This window comes from Notolabrus celidotus, chromosome 3, assembly GCF_009762535.1.
Source record: "Notolabrus celidotus isolate fNotCel1 chromosome 3, fNotCel1.pri, whole genome shotgun sequence".
In the NCBI taxonomy this organism is placed as follows: domain Eukaryota; kingdom Metazoa; phylum Chordata; class Actinopteri; order Labriformes; family Labridae; genus Notolabrus; species Notolabrus celidotus.
The window spans coordinates 2,462,751-2,482,272 of record NC_048274.1 but is presented as its reverse complement, the minus strand read 5'-3'; the positions used below and the strand labels follow the sequence as shown (position 1 = coordinate 2,482,272).

Here is a 19,522-nt window from a genome sequence, read left to right as displayed (position 1 = left end):
GATTATATTTATTTGGCCAATCAATGCTCTAGCAAAGTCGTAGCAGCCAACACTGCCATGAGTAATATGCCGCCTAAACACTAGGTGGCAGTGCAATTTCTCTGCTAGTCTCATCGCCAGATCGTTCTCTGCTTGTTTGTGCACAGGAAACTATGGCAACTCCAAGCGTGTTATCTGAGCATAATATTTTGGAGTTGATAAACGTTGAACAGCTGTTGATCATAATGCAGTTATCACAAATAAGACAAGACAGGAGACATCGAAGGAGGTTTAATGTACCGTGATACCGCAAATGTTTTAAATGCAGGATATGTAATCTTGAAAAAGCAAAACTCAAGATCGGTGGCTCCTTTTCATGCATCCTGAGAGGAGCTGTTGCTGAACAAGACAGCATGAGAAGAGGCATGGAGGTGAACATATGAGCCCTTGCTCTAAACCGAATAATGATAAAGGTCTTTTGTAAAAATCAATGAATAAAGAAACAACAAAACAGTCTTTCTTCCCTCCATCGTCTGAGTTCAAATGCTGAATCCAACGCTAGGTTGAGTCACAAGTCCAGAAAATCCAGACTGGAGTCAGACTTGAGTCCTAAAACATGACTGTAGGGACTGTGTTGACCTGAGGGATCTTTGCCATGTTGTTTGGAGGAATATTTTAAGAAGATATAGAAGATAGTTCAGTAGATAGAGCAGGAAACTGGGAGAGAGAAAGAGAGGGGAATGTCTTGTGATACAGGCCTGCAGGTTAGAACTGAACCTGGGCCGCCTGCTGGAGGACTAAAGTCTCTGTACATGGGACACGTGATTTAACCACTAGGCCAAACAGACCAAAGAGAGGCGCCCCTGGCTTCACTTTCCAAACAGAAGCTGGTGTAGACAAGTCATCCATGTGTCATTAGGTTGAACTCCCGCCTGATGTAGCTGAAGCAGGGATATCTGAGGGGAACAAAGTATGTCTGGTCTTTGTGCGCCCTGATGCTGGTGGGAAATGTAGTTCAACTAATGAAATGCTGAAAAGTAAGAGATTGAGATTTAAAATAGACCCTGACATCCTCAACAGATCAACCTCATTTTAAAATCCAACACAAACCTAAATGTTGAACTGAAGCCTTCAGATGGAAACAGAGCAGAGTGTAGAAATCTGCAGCACACAACGCACTCTGACTCCAGACTCTACTGATACACTTTAAAGGCTTTAACAGAGCCATGTTTGTGGAGAGACCCTGACCCCGTTTGCCATGTGACCTGATAAGTTTGCGGTTAATTAACTTCATGTGATTCTGCTCCACAAACACAATCAGCTGTTTCTTCTCTCAGACTCACATGTGACTGAAATCAGACACATTTAACTTCCAGCGTCTGTGAAACTTTTCAGCCCCGAGGACTTAAAAACACAAAACATGACGCATGACCCCGCTTTTAACAGTTATGAAAGACTGAGGGACATAAGGTTAGAGCTCCTTGTACCAGCAGTGACAGACTTTCCTCAGCGTTAATTTGTTTCTGTGTTAAAATGCAGGAAAATGCTGTAAATGCATCTCTCAGCATCTCTACAACGTTTTATCTTCACTCCTGATCTGAGGGTCTCATGCAACGACCTCAACCCTCCTGTTATGTTTGTTTCTCTGGAACAGCAATAATGTTCCTGGGTCAATTTGACCTGGGGCGTATTCAATTATCCAAAAGTGACAGAAACCAAAAAAATCCCAAAACACATTTGTTTTAATCTAATTTTTAACTCCATTACTAACTATTTAAACTAAGATTTAGTCCATTGGTGTTCTTTAATTCTCACAGATCATGTTCAATGAGGATAACTCACTCGTTTTTCATTAAAGGTGACATATCATGCTTTTTTTTATCAATATATATTGGTCTAAGAGGTCCCCAAAACATGTCTTTAAAGTTTATGCTCAAAAAAACACTTTGAAATCAGATTTTGGTCTGCCTGAAAAACCCTCTTCTTCAGTCCTCCTCAGAACACTCTGTTTTCTCTCTGACCACGCCCCCTCAGGAAGTGGATGTGCCTCGGCTCTCCAGCACGTTGATCTAATGTTTACATGTTGGCTGAATATACACGGCTGCTCACAGATCACGTTACTTCAACCCTCTGAATCTGATCCAGAATCTGATCCTGACGGAGAGGCGCCTGCAGCAGGACCTTTCTGAACCATTGGTCACAGATGTAGTGTTTCTTGTTGTTTTATTTATCAGTATGTAGACGTGTGTCTTGGTACACAGCTACCAACATGTAGCTATGTGGCTATGCTAACTAGTGCTAGCACTTATCCATGATAAATAAAAATCATCCACTAGATCTTCAAATCTGCAGACGTGGGGAGTAAAACCGACCTCTACCAGAAAGGCAGCAGGACCTTTCTGAACCATTGGTCACAGATTTAGTGTTTCTTGTTGTTTTATTTGTCAGTATGTCGACGTGTGTCTTGGTACACAGCTACAGCTACGACATGTAGCTGTGTAGCTATGCTAACTAGCGCTAGCACTTATCCATGATAAATAAAAATCATCCACTAGATCTTCAAATCTGCAGACGTGGGGAGTAAAACCGACCTTTGTGTTTATTAAGACAGCCTACAACTAGCATGCCTCCCTCCTAAGCTCCTTGTTAGCACACATTTGTGCAGGGAATGAAAAACGGAGGAGGGGATTCAGTATTATTTTATACAGTCTATGGGCTGAACAAGCTCCGAGCTCTGACTCCGTGACAGACCGAATATTGTTGTTACGTAACAAAAACACGGAAGTCTGAAACGGCTCGTTTCACACACATTTACAGAAAGGTGGAGAAATCAGAACAGGGGCAGAATGGATTTTTTTCATTCTCGGGGGGTTTGTAGACAGGGACACATATTTCAGGTAAAGAACCATTAAAAAGTCAATTTTGCATGATATGTCACCTTTAAAATCCATGTTAAAACTTTTTTATTGTACATTGGAAAGCCCTAAATATAAATACAGTAGTTTAACATGACATTGATTTTTGTTTATTTTATTTTACATTTTGAATTTTTTGATTTTTTATGAAGTGATGTTGATAAATTAACACTACTCCTCTTTTGTCACATGCTGCACAGATTTTTTATGCTGCATTCAGCTGGTTTGGAAGACATATATTGCCTAAAATAGACTTTAAAAAGGGTCAAAAATAGAAGATGGACTGATGTTGTATCAACAATATTTATGTCAACATTAATTTAATACATCCCAGGGATAAGTGCTTTCAAAAGTACAAGCCAACGTTTGTTTGTTTTTAAGAGAGAGCCCTACTCGTTTTCACACAGACAGATATTTGGTGTCTAAGTCACTTGCAATCCTCTTTATTTGAGTCTCTGCTAAACCTTCTTAGAAGAAAAACATCGTCATCAATCTAGTGCGAATGTTTTGTCATTAGATAAGTAGCACCACTTAACGGCGATTTGTCTTCTTGTGCAATCTCCCTCTCTCTGCATACGTTTGTTTTGGCATCTCTATACATCCTTTTCTTAAAGACCGAACCCTGAAACCTGTGCAACATCTGAAAGCATTTCTCAATAAAAAAATAGACAAACTGTGACAGTTTACTACCAGTTTTCTACAGGACTCAAAAGCAAAACCAGCAGACAGCGATCAGGGGAAAGGAGATTTGTTTGGACGGTGGAGGGGTGTGGCTGGAAGCTGTGGTAGAGGCTGGGGGATGAGGCAGAGGCATGTCACCAAAAAACGGCACTGGAAAAAGTTCAGACAATGAGAACATGCGAGTAGCCAACAACACCACATGGAGAGTGGAGACAATCTGGCAACACAGGAGTTTTGAGCTGCCACTGTCGAGGGTAGATGAGGAGCAGGTGAGTGAAATCAGGAGCATCTGAAAACACAGAAATCACACCAGCAACACAGGCAAAAACAAAGTGCACACAAAAGTCCAAATCAACTCACAAACACAGAAAGCATAGTCAGGTTACTGAAGATATCTTCTCTGGTGCAATCTCTCTTTTACCTTATTACCTTCTTTTTGTCCTCCTCTCTGCACACATTCTTTTCTGCACTTGAATGTAAACTCAACTCAACTCCAAAAAAGAGCTTTGTGTACAGCAAACAGCCTGTCGAGTGAAAAGTGGAATTGGAATTGATCTTTATGACATTTATAGAGTTAAGAAAGATAGATACAAAGCAGTTAAAGGCCTTGTTTTGTTAAATGGCCATTACCAAACATGCTATACCCAGAGGAAAATTTTACTGCTCAAGACTTTCTCTTCTAAGTCTCCGGAGACAAAATTGAGATTCTCACTTCAGCCTCATTCAAGTTTCAAATTGTTCTCATTCATTTCTCATTAGTTTCTCCTAAAATTCACTAGGAGGAATAGTTGAGACCATGACATGAGTCTTATTTGAGACTTAAATGAGAGATCTCATTAATGGCTAATTTTCTTCTCTTTTTTTAAATATGTTTTTTGGCCTTTTTGCCTTTTATTTGACAGGACAGCTGATTAGAGACAGGAAATGTGGGGAGTAGTGAGCGGGGTAAAGACATGCAGGTAACGTTCGACCAGCCAGGAATCGAACTGGCGACCCCTGCAATGAGGACTGTAGCCTCTGTATGTGGGGCGCTTAGACCGCTAGGCCACCAGCGCCCAACAGAATCCACCCCTTTAATTGTAACAATCTGGCTAAATCTGGTCGGCCCTTTTGCAGCCCATATTTTAAATAAATGGTCGGTCATACCTGGGATGAAATCTCTATCTTTTGCAATTTCTCTCAAATCCACTAAATCTTTGTGAAGTTGTTTTGTTCCAAACAGACTTGTAAAGGAAGGATCATACTGTGAAGTCAAAGAAGAGATCATTTCACATCTAAATATCTGATCTTGCAAGTGGATCAAATGTTTTAATGAGAATTGTAAGTTTGTGGACAATTGCATTGAAATCTTAATTTTGCAGGGCACTATAAATGTTGATGAAAAGATGAGCTCAGGCTCTTTCTTTGCTCCATCTGAGCTCAACTTGAGACACAAAAACTGAGTCTGACAAAAACAAATGGATGAGGTTAGATTCAGACAATTGAGAGAGCTCCCTGATTTCTCCACCTGAGCTCAAAAGGAGTCACAACACTTGAGAAATAGCTGAGAATCATTTCAGATTGAGACCAGATCTCCTTTTGAACTGAAAGGGAGACTAAGCTGAGACTTTTTGCAACTTTTTGTCTGGAGTCAAGAATGAGAAACAGGAGACATAAGCTATAGTCTCATTTTGCTTTCAAACAGATCTCATTGTTGTCTAGGAGACATAAATGAAACACCTTTGAGATCTCCTCTCTAAATTTATTTTCCTATGGGTAATGTCAACAAAGTGATAATAATTTATCAAAACTCAATATTTATACCATTTGCAAACCTGGAAACAGTGTTAAAAAAAGCATTTGAGTTCCCAACCTTGAACATGGGGTCAGAAGGAAAGGAAAAGGAAAGTGTGAATATGATAAAGACCTTTTCATAAAGCTAACATGCTGCATGTTAATGATGAGAAGTTGTTGCAGTTTGATAAGGTTAAGATGCTGAATCTACTTGGCTTCATTTGGAAAAGATCATAGGTTAAAATAATAAATCAACCTGGACTTTGGGACCAAACCCGGAACAACAGTCTGCTGTAATCCTTTGTGAAACAGCTTCCTTCCAGAACTCTCTGAAGGCAAACTTTGCAGAAACGAGTCCCGTCCAATCACAGCGGAGCAGGGCGGGATCAGGAGGAATTCACTCACATGGGGCACCTTCTGATTGGCTGGGAGGTGCTGGTCCTTTCCTGTCAGTGTAAAAAAATGAAAGCCTCTGATATAAGAGCTCATTATGCAAACAAGTTGCTGCTCTGAACAACATTAATCTCATCTAAACCCTGATAATCCAGATCCTGCTGGACTCGCTCACACTCTCTGTTCATTGTTGTGAGTCTCAGCTGCTGTTAATCTGTCACACACTTTTCATTCAGCTGCTCATTCATTCACACACACACACATGTCCACAGTAACATGCTGTGGAGGTGTGGAGGTGTGGAGGTGACAAACTTTATTCATTAAGTGGAGGAAATGGAAGAACGTTTCATGTCACATAATAAATCAGTATCTGAGGACAGTTCGAGGTTCACCTCAGTGCTTTATTGTCTTTCAACCTTTTAATCTTGCTAATTTTAACAAATGAAAAGTGCTGGATCGTCTTTGTTTGTTGGATTTTGGTTGTTCTTTCTTGCTGGAGACACTCAGACCTCAGATTCATTCATTTCTACCAATAAAGTCCACATCTTACCTGCTGGATGGAGCTGGGCTTTCACACCATTTTCGACGCAGTCAGATGAAGCTAAGTTAGCTATCAGCTACCCTCAGATTTATTGGTGCTGATTTGTGCCACCACACAATATTCGCCCTGTTAAGACGGTCAGTGTGTCAAATTAGGCGATCATAGAGACATATGTTCATGCAGTGACTCGACCAATAGACCACTCATTGCAACATGATGGCGTTGGAAGAAAGAGGGGCTGAACTAGAGGACATCATGAAGGCAGGGATGTTTTTGCCAGACCTCCACAAACTCTTCCTGTCTCATAACTCCATCTTGCAGCATGAACCTCATCCTTCTTTCGCTTTTTCCATGCTTACGCAAGTGACTTTTGCATGTGCAAACTCTGTGCTCTCGTTGGTCAACGTATGGTGCACATGGTAGAGGGCAGAGAGAAAAATCAGACATGCTAGGCTTTCTGACATCGTGAGGTGTCCCAGACGACAGACTGGCTGTAGTCATTTGTATAGTCTGATCTGCAAACACAACTGTGAGCTATCAGCAGATTGAAACTCTTTCTGTTTGGTCATCTATCATGTTTCAACTCCTCAGATGGAGCTTTGGTCAGTCCATGTAGTGACAACTTTCTCCTTTAATTGATAGGAAAGCTAAAAAGCAACTGGAAGAGTGAGGGAAGACGTGCAGCAAATGGTCAAGAGTTGAACACGGACTGCCGCGTCAAGGCCTATTAGTCTCTGTACATGAGGCACACGCTTAAATCACTAGGCCATTGGCGCCACACAGTAGGACAAATAAAGGGACTGAAGGATGTATGCATGGATGGATGGATGTATGGATGCATGTATGAATGGATGGATGGATGCATGGATGGATGGATGGATGGATGGATGGATGGATGGATGGATGGATGGATGGATGGATGCATGGATGCATGGATGCATGGATGCATGGATGGATGGATGGATGCATGGATGGATGGATGCATGGATGGATGCATGGATGGATGGATGGATGGATGGATGGATGGATGGATGGATGGATGGATGGATGGATGGATGGATGGATGGATGGATGGATGGATGGATGGATCGATGGATGGATGGATGGATGGATGGATGGATGGATGGATGGATGCATGGATGGATGGATGGATGCATGGATGGATGGATGGGTGGATGCGTGGATGGATGGATGGATGGATGGATGGATGGATGGATGGATGCATGGATGGATGGATGGATGGATGGATGGATGGATGGATGGATGGATGGATGGATGGATGGATGCATGGATGGATGGATGGATGGATGGATGGATGGATGGATGGATGGATGGATGGATGGATGGAGTTAAACTTGTTGAACATCAATGAAAAGAAAACTGAGATGACTGTATTTTGAAACGTGAACATGAACAGCATCAGTAACGTTTTTGGCCCTCTACGTTCGTCCTTCTGTTAAGAAACAGGACGACATTCTTTAAGTTGAGACTTCTGGGGAAGGTAAAGGCCTTTCTTTCTCTCTTATGTTTATCACATCTCAGTTGGATTACTGTAGAGTAACTCTCCTTTCCTTTATCAGTCGTTTAAACTGACTAGGAAGAGACGAAGATCACATTACGCCAGCACCGGCTTTTCTCCTCTGGCTTCCATCAGTTTCAGGATCCAGTTTAAGACTTCTTAACTTGTTTTTAAAACTTTTCCCACCTGTCATGCTCCAGTTAGAGCACTGAGGTCAACACACTAGATGCTTTTAGTTGCCTTAAGATCCAGACTAAAAACCAGAGGTGAAGGAGGCTGTGCAGTGTCTGCCGCCACGCTCAATGTGTTAAAATCAGAATCTCTCTTTCCCTGAGAGTTTTAAATCATTGCTTCACATCCACCTTTTTGTCAGCTTCTACCTCCAGTTGAGCGTGACATCCTGCCTTGTGTTTTTACTTTTTTAGATTGTTTTATACTTACTCTTTGATTGAGTTATATTTCAAGCTTGAGCAGCACTGAAGTCAGCTATGGTTGCTTTATAAATAAACTCTGACTTGATAACACAAATATAAGTTGCAAAAAAATAATCAGTTACCTTATTTCTCTTTATTTAGACATAAAACTCAATGAGATACAAGTTTTATCAGAGGCCGGGACACTAAATGAAATGAATGTGTGACCCATTTGGGGCTTTTTTTTTTAGATAAGTGGTTTTGTGGGATACATTGAGTCTCTTTGTCCTGCTGAGGTCACGTGGACTCACTCAGCAGTGTTTCCAAATCCTGGACTGTGGATCTAATTGTTGTGAAGTTCTGGATGTTTCTGTGAAATGTGTTTAAAGAGAAATAAAATTTCACCAGAAGTTAACAAACCCCAGAGAAGGAGTTGGACTCACTTTTCTGTTAATGAGGAGATATTTCGCTGTTGGGTGTTTGGATGTTTGTGCGGATTTCTCAAAGCAGATTTGTCGAGCCTTGGAAGAAAATGCTCTTGTGTTGGAGCTTGACGGGTCATGAGACTCACAGAAGGATTACCTCGGACCCGAGTCATGAGACCGGCTCCAACAAAGAGCCCTGCTGCCTCACATGCTCGTCATATGAACCCGCTCAGCTGCATAAAGTCAACTCCTGACTTATCTAGTGAGCTGCACTGAGGCTGCAGACCCATTCAGAGAGCAAGAGCTAAAAGGTCCTGGTCTTCGCAGAGCCACAGGGTCCTCTCAGAGCTGCACTGGTCCTCTCACGGCTCACAGGTCCTACCAAGGCTGCCCGGTCCACAGAAAGCTGGCCCAGTCCTTTAAGAGCTGCTGAGGCCTCAACGAGATAAAAGGTCCTCAAGCCAGTCCAAGTGTGGAGAGGAAGACTTCTGGAAGTTGAGGTAGAAGAGCGCTGCAGGACCAAACGTCCTCACAGATTCATGATCCTGAAGATGAAGCTCCTCAGAGGTTTGTTGGAAGTTTTAGAGTTTTCTTGTTTGAATCCAGAACATCTGAAAACTTTCAGAGAGCAGGACTAAAACTTTAAGTTCCATCAGTTCTAGACTTCAGTGCTTCCTCAGCTTAAATGAGAGAGTGTTAATGTGAAGGAGGTCAGGGAAAACCTGACAGAAATTGAGTTTTCTCCTCTTCTAAAGTACAAGTCTTTATCTACTGAAAGTTTTGCTTTGTGATACAGAGAGTGAGTGAGGGGGAGAAAGAAAGTGCAATTTATCTGATTATTGAGGAAGACAGGAAAACATCTACTTGTAATATTTCCCATGAATGTTCCTTTTCAGCATTTTTTCCTCTCTGGCTTTATTCATATATTTACTCTTGCATTTCCTGCAGCATTTTTCCTGAACCTGAAATATTGCATATTGTGAACTCCTGCAGTATTTCAATTCCTGTTATACATCTTCTACAGCAGTATCTCTTACACTGCAAAGTTTGAACCATGCAGTGTTTTATACAAGTACAAGTATCCTCAAATACTACTGCAGTTTATCGTCTCTTTACCTCAATATTTCTTCCACAGCATCATCTTTTAACATGCTCTCCTGCAGAACTTTCTTACTTTAACTACTACAATTATTCTACAGCTGCAATTTTTCTCTTCTATCTTCAACTCTTGTAATATTTTATTTCTCACAGTATTTGTGATAATCCTGCACAGTTCTACTCCTCTGTTAATGTCACTCTGTCCTACTGCTGTAATTATTCTCCAGAAGTATCTCTTACCCTGCAGTATTTGAACTCCTGCAGAACTTGTACCTTTAGCAATAACTCTTCTACCCCAGTATTTCCTCCCTTACTCTACTTTTTACTTGTGCAGTATTTGTTGCATCCTGCATCATTTACTTCCTCTAATATCTCCTCTACTCCTGCATTTCTAACACTTCAGTACTGCAGCTGAGTTTCTCCCACTGCTGTAAAGTATATCTTCTCCTGCAGGATTTCTGCTCCTGCAACAATCGTTCTCCGGCTGGTTGCGTGCCGTGATTAATCACGTGTGCTTTCAGTCAGAGTAGGAACAGTGAAACCAGGACACAGAGAGTCATTTTAATGTCTGTCGTGTCTCTTAAACACTTCTCTGCAGGCTGCTGCCTTGCTCAGGAGCAGATCATCGCTCTTTTGGGGGTCACTTCAGATTCAACTTTCTGTCTTTTCTCTCATTGAGGAAACATTCAGCTCACCGTGATTAAACATGCATCCAGCTGAAAAGATAAATGATCAATGCTGTTTCCACTCATTCATTTCCTGATGGAAGGATGTAAAGTGACGGATGTGATGTGATGATGATGATGATGGCGATGGCTCATCATGCACGTGAAAAAGACAATAAAAACTGCAGCTCGTGTGACACTAATCCTCCATCAGGCAGAGTGCACGAATTTCACAAAGTGCTGCATTGACTGACAGGAAATGACACACAGTCACACACACACACAGTCTTATGCACAGCGTCATTAGTGCTGTATGCATTTAAACACAGATTTGAAGGGCACTCCTGTGTGTTTTGTGTGCAGCGGCAGGATTAAGCCGAGCACAATAAGAGGATTTCATGCATAAAGAAAGAGAAAGCTCCACTCTGGCAGTAATTAGCCGGATTCATTGCGACATGAACTGTTTGATGTTTCAGCCGTTTGTGGTGTTTGACTCCGAGCTGCAGCTTAATTTAATATTCAGAGTTTAATGAAGGTATTTTAACATCTCTAAAGCTCAGTGTGTGAATCCGTCAGTGTGACACTCAACAAGTGCTGAGTGTGCAGAGCAGAGAGTGTTTGCTGGTAACGGTTTCCGGCTGAATACAAAAGGCTCAGTGATGAGATTAAAGGGGGATTTTTATTTGTAGAGTCAGAAGAGAAAGATTTTTGGCATTTCAACCTTAAATCTCAAAAGCAAAGCCGCACATTCAGGTGTCAAAAAACCTGTGGAACCCTAAAGTGAAATGAAACCTCAATGAAATGTTGTTAAAGGACTTCATTCAGTTCCTTTTCTTTTAATAATGAGATGTTTTAGTTTGTTTGTTTTGTACCTGCACCACCATTCCACCTTTTCTCAAAAGACACGAGACTCCTTTGACAAAAACAGGAATTTTATCTCATAAATCATGAAGGTTGCTGGTCCACTTTTGCCTCTTTTGGTATGTGTGTTAATTACAGAGTGTAAACAAATATTTTGCAAGATTTAAATATCTAAAATAAACACGAGGGAGTTAACCGATGGAGGTAGGGGTAGACCAGCACCTCACATCGACTTTTAGAGTCTGATAGAAATAATGTTTTGAGTCTCATGAATGATTTCTGATTAAAATGTGACTTTCTGTTTGTCTTCAGACTCAGAGAGTGTGGATCGAGAAAACTTTCCAGAAGAGAGAATGTATCCAGATCATTCCCAGCAAAGACGCCAGCAGGTAAAGACTGACTTAGACCAGGGTCTAAATAACAAATGTGAAGAAAAAGCTGAGGCCTGCATTCAAGAGACGGGTTGTAATGGATGCAGGTTTAATCTTTGGGGGGGGGGGGATGCACACGGCCAACGTTCATCCACTGAACTTAAGATGCTTGTTTTTGCAGCCAAGGCTCAGATTATGTTCTGCACAGTAAAATCTGGTTTTGTTAATGTGGTCTGTTGAGATTAAAAGGAAGGATGCAAAAGCTGTTTTACAAATATTTAAGTTTATCTGTGGAACAATCTGAGCATGTCAGTTTCAAAAACAATCCCTTTGAGTCAGCCGTCTTGGATCAGGCACATCTGTAGGAATTATAGTCTTCCCTTTGCTTCCACTCTGTAACCAAACTCAAATCGTTGTGGTTGTTCAGGTGCAGCTGTGGTCAGCTGGTGGCGCAGCACAGCGCCGTCCCTCAGGGGGCCAAAGAGGACGGGGCTCCCCTGGTTCAGCTGGAGATCCAACCTACAGAGAGATGGACTGCTCTCAAACACACCCAGACGTCCCCCACCGACGCCTACGGAGTCATCGAGTTTCAGGGAGGAGGACTTATCAACAAAGCCATGGTGCTTCAAACGCTTTAATACATATAATGATGTTTGATGTTTCTCCTGCTGCAACCGTGGATCAGCAACAGCTCTGCTCTCTTTTCCTCCTGCAGTACATCCGAATCTCCTACGACTCTAAACCAGACAACCTGCTCCACCTGATGGTGAAGGACTGGCAGCTGGAGCTCCCCACACTCCTCATATCTGTACATGGAGGCCTGCAGAACTTTGACCTGCCGCCCAAACTGAAGCAGGTCTTTGGGAAAGGACTGATCAAAGCAGCTGTGACCACCGGAGCCTGGATCTTCACCGGAGGAGTCAGCACTGGTATGAGAGTCAGACACTTTGAGTATGGTTAAACTTAAACATCAGGCTATGAAGCTTTGTGTAGCAATCATAGCCAAACATGGATAATGCAACTTACTGGTCTAAACTTTGTGCTCCCACATTTCAGGAGTGATCCGACATGTTGGAGATGCCCTCAAAGATCATTCTTCAAAGTCCAGAGGAAAGGTCTGCGCTATCGGCATCGCACCGTGGGGCATCGTGGAGAACAAGGAGGACCTGATTGGGAGAGATGTAAGTCAAGCCAGAGTGAACCAGACCAAACTTAACAAGACTGAGAAGGAATGGACGAGACTCAATCTGACAGAACCAGAAACTGAACCAGACCAAACTGAACCAAAAGGCACTGTGCAAGACCAAAACAGAAGAAAAACAGCCTCGACTTGACACACCAGACCTCAAAAGATTTAACTAAGCCGGACTTTGCAAGACCAAACAAGACCAAAACAGACCCAATCCAGCTGAACCTGATTGAACCACACCAAATAAATCCAGGCTGAGGGGGCCTGAACCCTAGATGAAAGTAGACCAAGACAGACAGCGCAAGACTCAGCTGGTCATGAGTCAAAACCTGACCAAAGTAGCCCACAAAAGATTGAAGTTAACCCTACTAGACTATGGACTAGACTGAGCCAGACCAAAGCAAACCAAAGCAGACTGAGTTTATTGAACCAGACTCCACTGGACTGCATCAGACCAAATCTGGGCAGAGAAAATAAAACTTAAAAACAGCAGTAAATTAAAAAAGATAAGAGCGTGTCAATATAAGACTTTGGTGAACCAGAACGAGACTGAACCAGGCCACATTAGACCAAACCACAACAAGCGAGACTGAGAAAGACAAACCTGACTAACCAGACCAACTCTGCCGATCCAGACTCTACTGAATCAGTGTGAAGTTATTGTTTCATATATCATCTCCATGAGTACAAAGACCTGAAACCTTCTGTGTGTTTCAGGTGACTCGGCCCTATCAGACCATGTCCAACCCACTCAGCAAGCTGTCTGTCCTGAACAGCAGCCACTCTCACTTCATCCTGGCCGACAACGGGACCAACGGAAAGTACGGAGCCGAGGTCCGACTCCGCCGGCAGCTGGAGAAACACATCGCTCTGCAGAAGATCAACACACGTGAGTGACGCACCCGAGACAGCAGTACTGTTCAAAACTGCCTCCTCCTGCCATCTAGGGAAGATGACCACAGTCTGAAGGATTTGTTGTATGAACTATCGTGGTCTCCAGAGATTTATAGTTCTGTACCGGTGTCAGAATCCAAGATGAGAATCAACAGCTCATGTGACCTGTGGGTTTCCCTTTGTCATCCTATGCCTGGAGCTGTCTGTAAGGCAGGGACAGCAAAGGGAGGCTCAGCTGTCACCTCTCACGACAACCAAGAGGAACCGCTGAGTGCACCAGGAACAGCAAACAAAGGAAGACAGTCAGCTGACCTGGTTAGAGAGCTAACCAGCAAGAAAGTTAGAGATGCCTAGGATGTCTCTCCTTGGAAAGTTACCAATACTTAATGTGTTTTCTGTGTGTGTTAGGTCTGGGTCAAGGAGTCCCTGTGGTGTGTCTGATCCTGGAGGGAGGTCCAAACGTCATCTCTATCGTGTTAGAGAGTCTGAAGGAGGAGCCTCCAGTCCCCGTTGTCGTCTGCGATGGCAGCGGCCGCGCCTCTGACATCCTCTCCTTCGCACACAGATACAGCGACGATGACGGGTGAGTAAGACTCGGATTATCCTGCAGCAAGATCATCAAGACTCTGATCAGAATCACATGACTGATGTTTGTCCCGCACAGGGTGGTGAGTGACAGTGTCAAAGATCAGCTGCTGGTCACCATCCAGAAGACCTTCAACTACAGCCGCAGCCAGGCGCAGCAGATCTTCCTCATGGTGATGGAGTGCATGAAGAAGAGGACTCTGGTATGATATGATGACACCTGATGCTGAGGTCCTGTGTGTCTGCACATTTTCATTTCACTCCAATAAAACTGTTTTTCACAACTGGTCCCGTCATCTGTGTGTCCTGATTCATCTGTCAGTGAATTCATGCTCAACTCATCCATCATCACCATCAACCAACCCCTATCTTAAAAATGCATCTACATCTCAATATTCCCCCATGATGTTATAATGAAAAAATAGATTATCACCTTGGACTCCCTGAAGAAGAACTTTTCAGTCAATGAAGTCCCATCTTGCTTTAGCCTCTGCTTCAGACAACAGAAGGGAACTCTTCCCTTAAAGGTGACATATCACGCTTTTTTCATCAATATATATTGGTCTAAGAGGTTCCCAAAACATGTTTTTAAAGTTTATGCTCAAAAAAACACTTTGAAATCAGATGTTGGTCTGCCTGAAGAACCCTCTTCTTCAGTCCTCCTCAGAACAGTCTGTTTTCTCTCTGACCACGCCCCCTCAGGAAGTGGATGTGGCCTCGGCTGTCCAGCACGTTGATCTAATGTTTACATGTTGGCTGAATATACACGGCTGCTCACAGACCCGCGTTACTTCAACCCTCTGAATCTGATCCAGAATCTGATCCTGACGGAGAGGCGCCTGTAGCAGGACCTTTCTGAAGGATTGGTCACAGATTTAGTGTTTCTTGTTGTTTTATTTATCAGTATGTCGACGTGTGTCTTGGTACACAGCTACGAACATGTAGCTATGTAGCTATGCTAACTAGCACTAGCACTTATCCATGATAAATAAAAATCATCCCCTAGATCTTCAAATCTGCAGACGTGGGGAGTCAAACCGACCTTTGTGTTTATTAAGACAGCCTACAACTAGCATGCCTCCCTCCTAAGCTCCTTGTTAGCACACATTTGTGCAGGTAATGAAAAACGGAGGAGGGGTTGAGTTGTATTTTATACAGTCTATGGGCTGAACAAGCTCCAAGCTCTGACTTCCTGTTACAGACCGGATATTGTTGTTACGTAACAAAAACACTGAAGTCTGAAACGGCTCGTTTCACACACATTTACAGAAAGGTGGAGAAATCAGAACAGGGGCAGAATGGATTTTTTTCATTCTCGGGGGGTTTGTAGACAGGGACACATATTTCAGGCAGAGAACCATTAAAAAGTCCATTTTGCATGATATGTCACCTTTAAGGGTCGTGACTTTGATGCACAAAAAGTTTTGGACTTGCTCCAGCAGACAGATTCAGTCCATCAGCTGCAAAAGTAGTTGTATTGGGTGCAACTTAACCTGTGAACCTGATCAAAGGATATTCTCTAAAAGTGCTTGCTCAGATTGTCAATGCAAGTGTTGGACATGAAAAGGACCTTTCTTTCTACTTCTGTTATCAGTTCTTGATTTGTACAAAAAACAAGATTAGAATAAAACAGAATATTTACAGATAAAATGCACACGTGGGATTAAAAAACCTTTGGGTTTTGTAAAAGAGAAACCACCACCTGTCATAGAAATATAACCCATTTGGAAGATGTTGTCACAAATTTAGATACTGGTGGTTTTAGGATGTCTAAAAGGATTAGGATCCAGTTTAAGAAGCTAACAGAAACTAGCAAAGTTTTTTGCAACAGTGTCAACAGGCAGAAGGGAAATATGTCAGATTTGTGTCCACAGTTTGGATGGATTTGACATGTTGACTTTGTTGTTGAGAATTAATCATTGGGGGTTCAGACCAATCAGAACTTAGCACAGCTAGGTGATCATAAATACCTTGCTTAATGACCGGTAGATTGAAAATATGACGCTGCTTATCATTTTAAAAGCTTGTCAACCAACTACTAGCTGTTGCAGCCTCTTAAATGCTGCATCTTAATGTTGATTCCCAATAAAAGTCTGTCTGAAAATGTGCTGACCTTAGTGCTGATGCTACTAGTACATTCAGCCCCGTGATTGGTTGTTGAAAACTACACCACAGATGGCTGCCACAGATCCCCACAATTGGTTTGGTGCATCGGCTGTGCACGTCCTCAAACATTATTACAACTCAGCGGGATCACAAATGGTGGAAAGCTTTGAAAACAAGCTGACACGTCCTCGCCATTGTCCCGTCAGACTCGGTTTAGTAGCCTTACCTTGCTGGCATTGCTCCTGCCGTGATCTCAGCTTTAACATGAGAGTAACCTCCTCAAGTGTCACCGTGTCTGTTTACATCCCAGACATCTGAGCTTTATGGCGTGCCCTCTGAAGGTCGTCTCTGATCACACGTGCAGTCTGTAGTCTGTATATTGTATTTACAATTACACTCATGATGCAGACAGGCACCTATGTGAATGTAGGGTTAAATAGCGAATATATCTCTGGCCTTACCTGACCTCAGGCTGTGAAATTTAAAGGAGAACCCAACAGAAGCCCATCCTCCACACTAACCGTGAATCCTGAGAAATGTGCAGCTCTCCTCTGTGGTATAAAACCTGCTTACCGTGACCTCAGCAGTTCAAACATTAATGTAATGATAAAGGTTTTCCCTTTGACCCAAACCAGCACAGCTTAATGGAGATTGTTCTGTGACCCTCCACCATTTATTTAATCCCACAATCCTCTGCTTCTGCCTCAGAACGGCTGCAGCAGACTGGCCGTAAATTTAAATAAAATCACATCAGTTCACTTATATGATTTGTTTTCAGATTAAAACCATGCAGGTTCACATGTTGCTCCAAAGAAGTGAATTAAGATGAAATGCATGAGGATTAAAGCCGCTCTGATGGGGCAGAGGTGAGGGCCAAACATTTTTAACTTGGTGGTACAAATGGTGTGCTGACTAACGCAGGGGTAGCATGACATTTATGTGCACAAACCCACAAATAATTAACTTTTAGCAGCCTCTCTGTCTCCACTAATCCGATCAACTTGAACTACCAACACTAAAGTACCAAATATCACAACCCTGTCTATTATTCTAACTTTAAAAAGTGACACAACACAGAAGCAACATACTGTTTAAATCTTAGTTCACAATTTATGTTGTTAACAAAAAGAAAACGTGCTGCAGTCGAATGCAGAGAAAACTACCAGCAGCCTGTTTCAACCAAGCAATTTACTCCAATGCTGATTATCTCTGGGAGCGTCAGACTCCTGAATTTATTTTGAATAAGCTGAATGAGACAAATGTGGTATCAATGGAAAGCTGAGAATGCCCGCTGTAACTGAGGTTTTAAATCTTCTTGATAGGATTAGCGGTTCAAAAGTTATCAAAAATTTAAGAACAAGTAGCCGCCAGCAGCTGTCTAGGTCTTAGAGGGTTAAAGAAGCCAGTGCAGAAATGCAACAAACTGCAGTTCCTCAAGTGTCCACTAGATGCTTGCTCCAAAAGCAGAGAAAACACCTTTAATGTCCATGTTAAAATAGTAAGCAGAGCAGATGATGCTTCAAGTGTGAATACAGTAGAAACATCTTCATTCCCTATAAATGCACAAGTCCTTATTTCCTTCCCCTCTGCCTGGATCTCTCCACGTCTCTTTGGTGGTGGGAGGAGCCAAAGAAACAAACAAAAAAAAGCAGATTAGTCCTTTAAAAGTGCTTGCAATTTAAGAGATGTAGGATGCACCCTGCAGGTAGCTCACATATGTTTGAATCACAGTGTTTTAATCACATTGTTGTTCTGTCTGAAGATCACAGTGTTCAGGATGGGCTCAGAGGGACAGCAGGACATCGAGATGTCCATCCTCACAGCTCTTCTTAAAGGTAAACAGCATACAGAGACACCTCTGCACATCACTACATTCACAGAGTCAGAAGAAGAAGAAGAGTGTTGTGTAGTAGTCCCAGTCCACTCGCACTAGGAAGTTAAAGAAGTGAGCATGTTTTCTCTTTGTTGTGTGTTTCAGGTACGAATGCATCAGCGTCTGATCAGCTGAGTTTGGCTCTGGCCTGGAACAGAGTGGACATCGCTCGAAGTCAGATCTTTGTGTATGGACTCCACTGGCCTGTGAGTTTGATGATTCAGATCTGTCTCTGCTCTCCTATTTGGGTAGCAGCATGGATGCTAAAAGTCACCATGGTTGCCTTTTCTTTGTAAACACATGTAAAGAGAGTTTAAGTTTATACTCTGACCACTGACTCTCTGTTTCTGCAGCCTGTGAGTGGTGTTACCTCCGACCGTCCTAAAAGTCCTGCAGCCCAGAGAGCCCCAGCTGGAGGAGGAGGGAAAGGAAAACCAAGAGGGAAGAAAGGAAAAGGAGGGAAAGCCAAACCTGAACCACCTGAGGAGACCGACCCCAGGAAACTGGAGCTGCTCAACTGGGTAGGAAAGAAGAGAGAGTGGAGATACTGTTTTAAAACTTACATTACAGCAGTAAAACAACAGTTTGCCTAACAGTCCGACGATAATGATCCGATCAATAAATATACAATTTGGGGTCTGTTATATCCTTATAATGGCCAGGCTGTTTCAGTCAGGTATCAAAGCGCACACATTAGCATGCATTCTTGCAGCAATGTAAAAAATCCTAAACTGTGTCAGGACAAGGACTGAAAGTTAGCCATGGCTAGAAGTCCTATGTACACTGCAACAGCTGCACTTTAATTAGATGTAACTATGCCTACATGTGTCATCCCTGTCACATACACTGATAGATAAATAAATAAATAAATCAGCAATAATACTTGCCTCCTAGCTTCTTTGAAATAAGAAATAAACAGTTTGCACACAGTGTAATAATAATAATAATGATGATGATGTCGCCACAGGTGAACTCTCTGGAACAGGCCATGATGGACGCTCTGGTGTTGGACAGAGTGGACTTTGTGAAGCTGCTGATCGAGAACGGCGTGAACATCCATCACTTCCTGACGATCCCTCGTCTGGAGGAGCTTTACAACACGGTGAGAGACACCTTACTGCTCCAGCATACCTGCACTGTAACTGTGGTAGCTTAATGCGACCAATGATTTGTGAGCATAGAGAAGGAGCCAACATCATGACTGATAACGTGACTGTGTATCCCAGTAATATTTAATAAAT

At 42.6% G+C, this 19,522-nt stretch overlaps 1 protein-coding gene across 1 annotated transcript; it reads left to right on the top strand.

The window, feature by feature from the left end:
• Positions 1-3,679: 3,679 nt before the first annotated feature.
• On the top strand, positions 3,680-14,590 carry LOC117809251 (transient receptor potential cation channel subfamily M member 1-like). Its single transcript, XM_034678850.1, has 8 exons — positions 3,680-3,844; positions 11,576-11,652; positions 12,062-12,254; positions 12,350-12,563; positions 12,691-12,815; positions 13,541-13,712; positions 14,126-14,300; positions 14,382-14,590. Exons 1-8 carry the CDS (start codon positions 3,707-3,709, stop codon positions 14,509-14,511), a joined length of 1,224 nt encoding a protein of 407 aa, XP_034534741.1. The 5' UTR covers positions 3,680-3,706; the 3' UTR covers positions 14,512-14,590.
• Positions 14,591-19,522: the final 4,932 nt, after the last annotated feature.

What these genes read in the sequence shown, in the direction of transcription:
- LOC117809251 (XM_034678850.1), top strand. Translation starts at nt 3,707, where the DNA reads ATGTCACCAAAAAACGGCACTGGAAAAAGTTCAGACAATGAGAACATG. An exon ending in CGAGGGTAGATGAGGAGCAG is followed by an intron (nt 3,845 to 11,575) that starts GTGAGTGAAATC and finishes GTTTGTCTTCAG; the next exon opens with ACTCAGAGAGTGTGGATCGA. An exon ending in CCCAGCAAAGACGCCAGCAG is followed by an intron (nt 11,653 to 12,061) that starts GTAAAGACTGAC and finishes GTGGTTGTTCAG; the next exon opens with GTGCAGCTGTGGTCAGCTGG.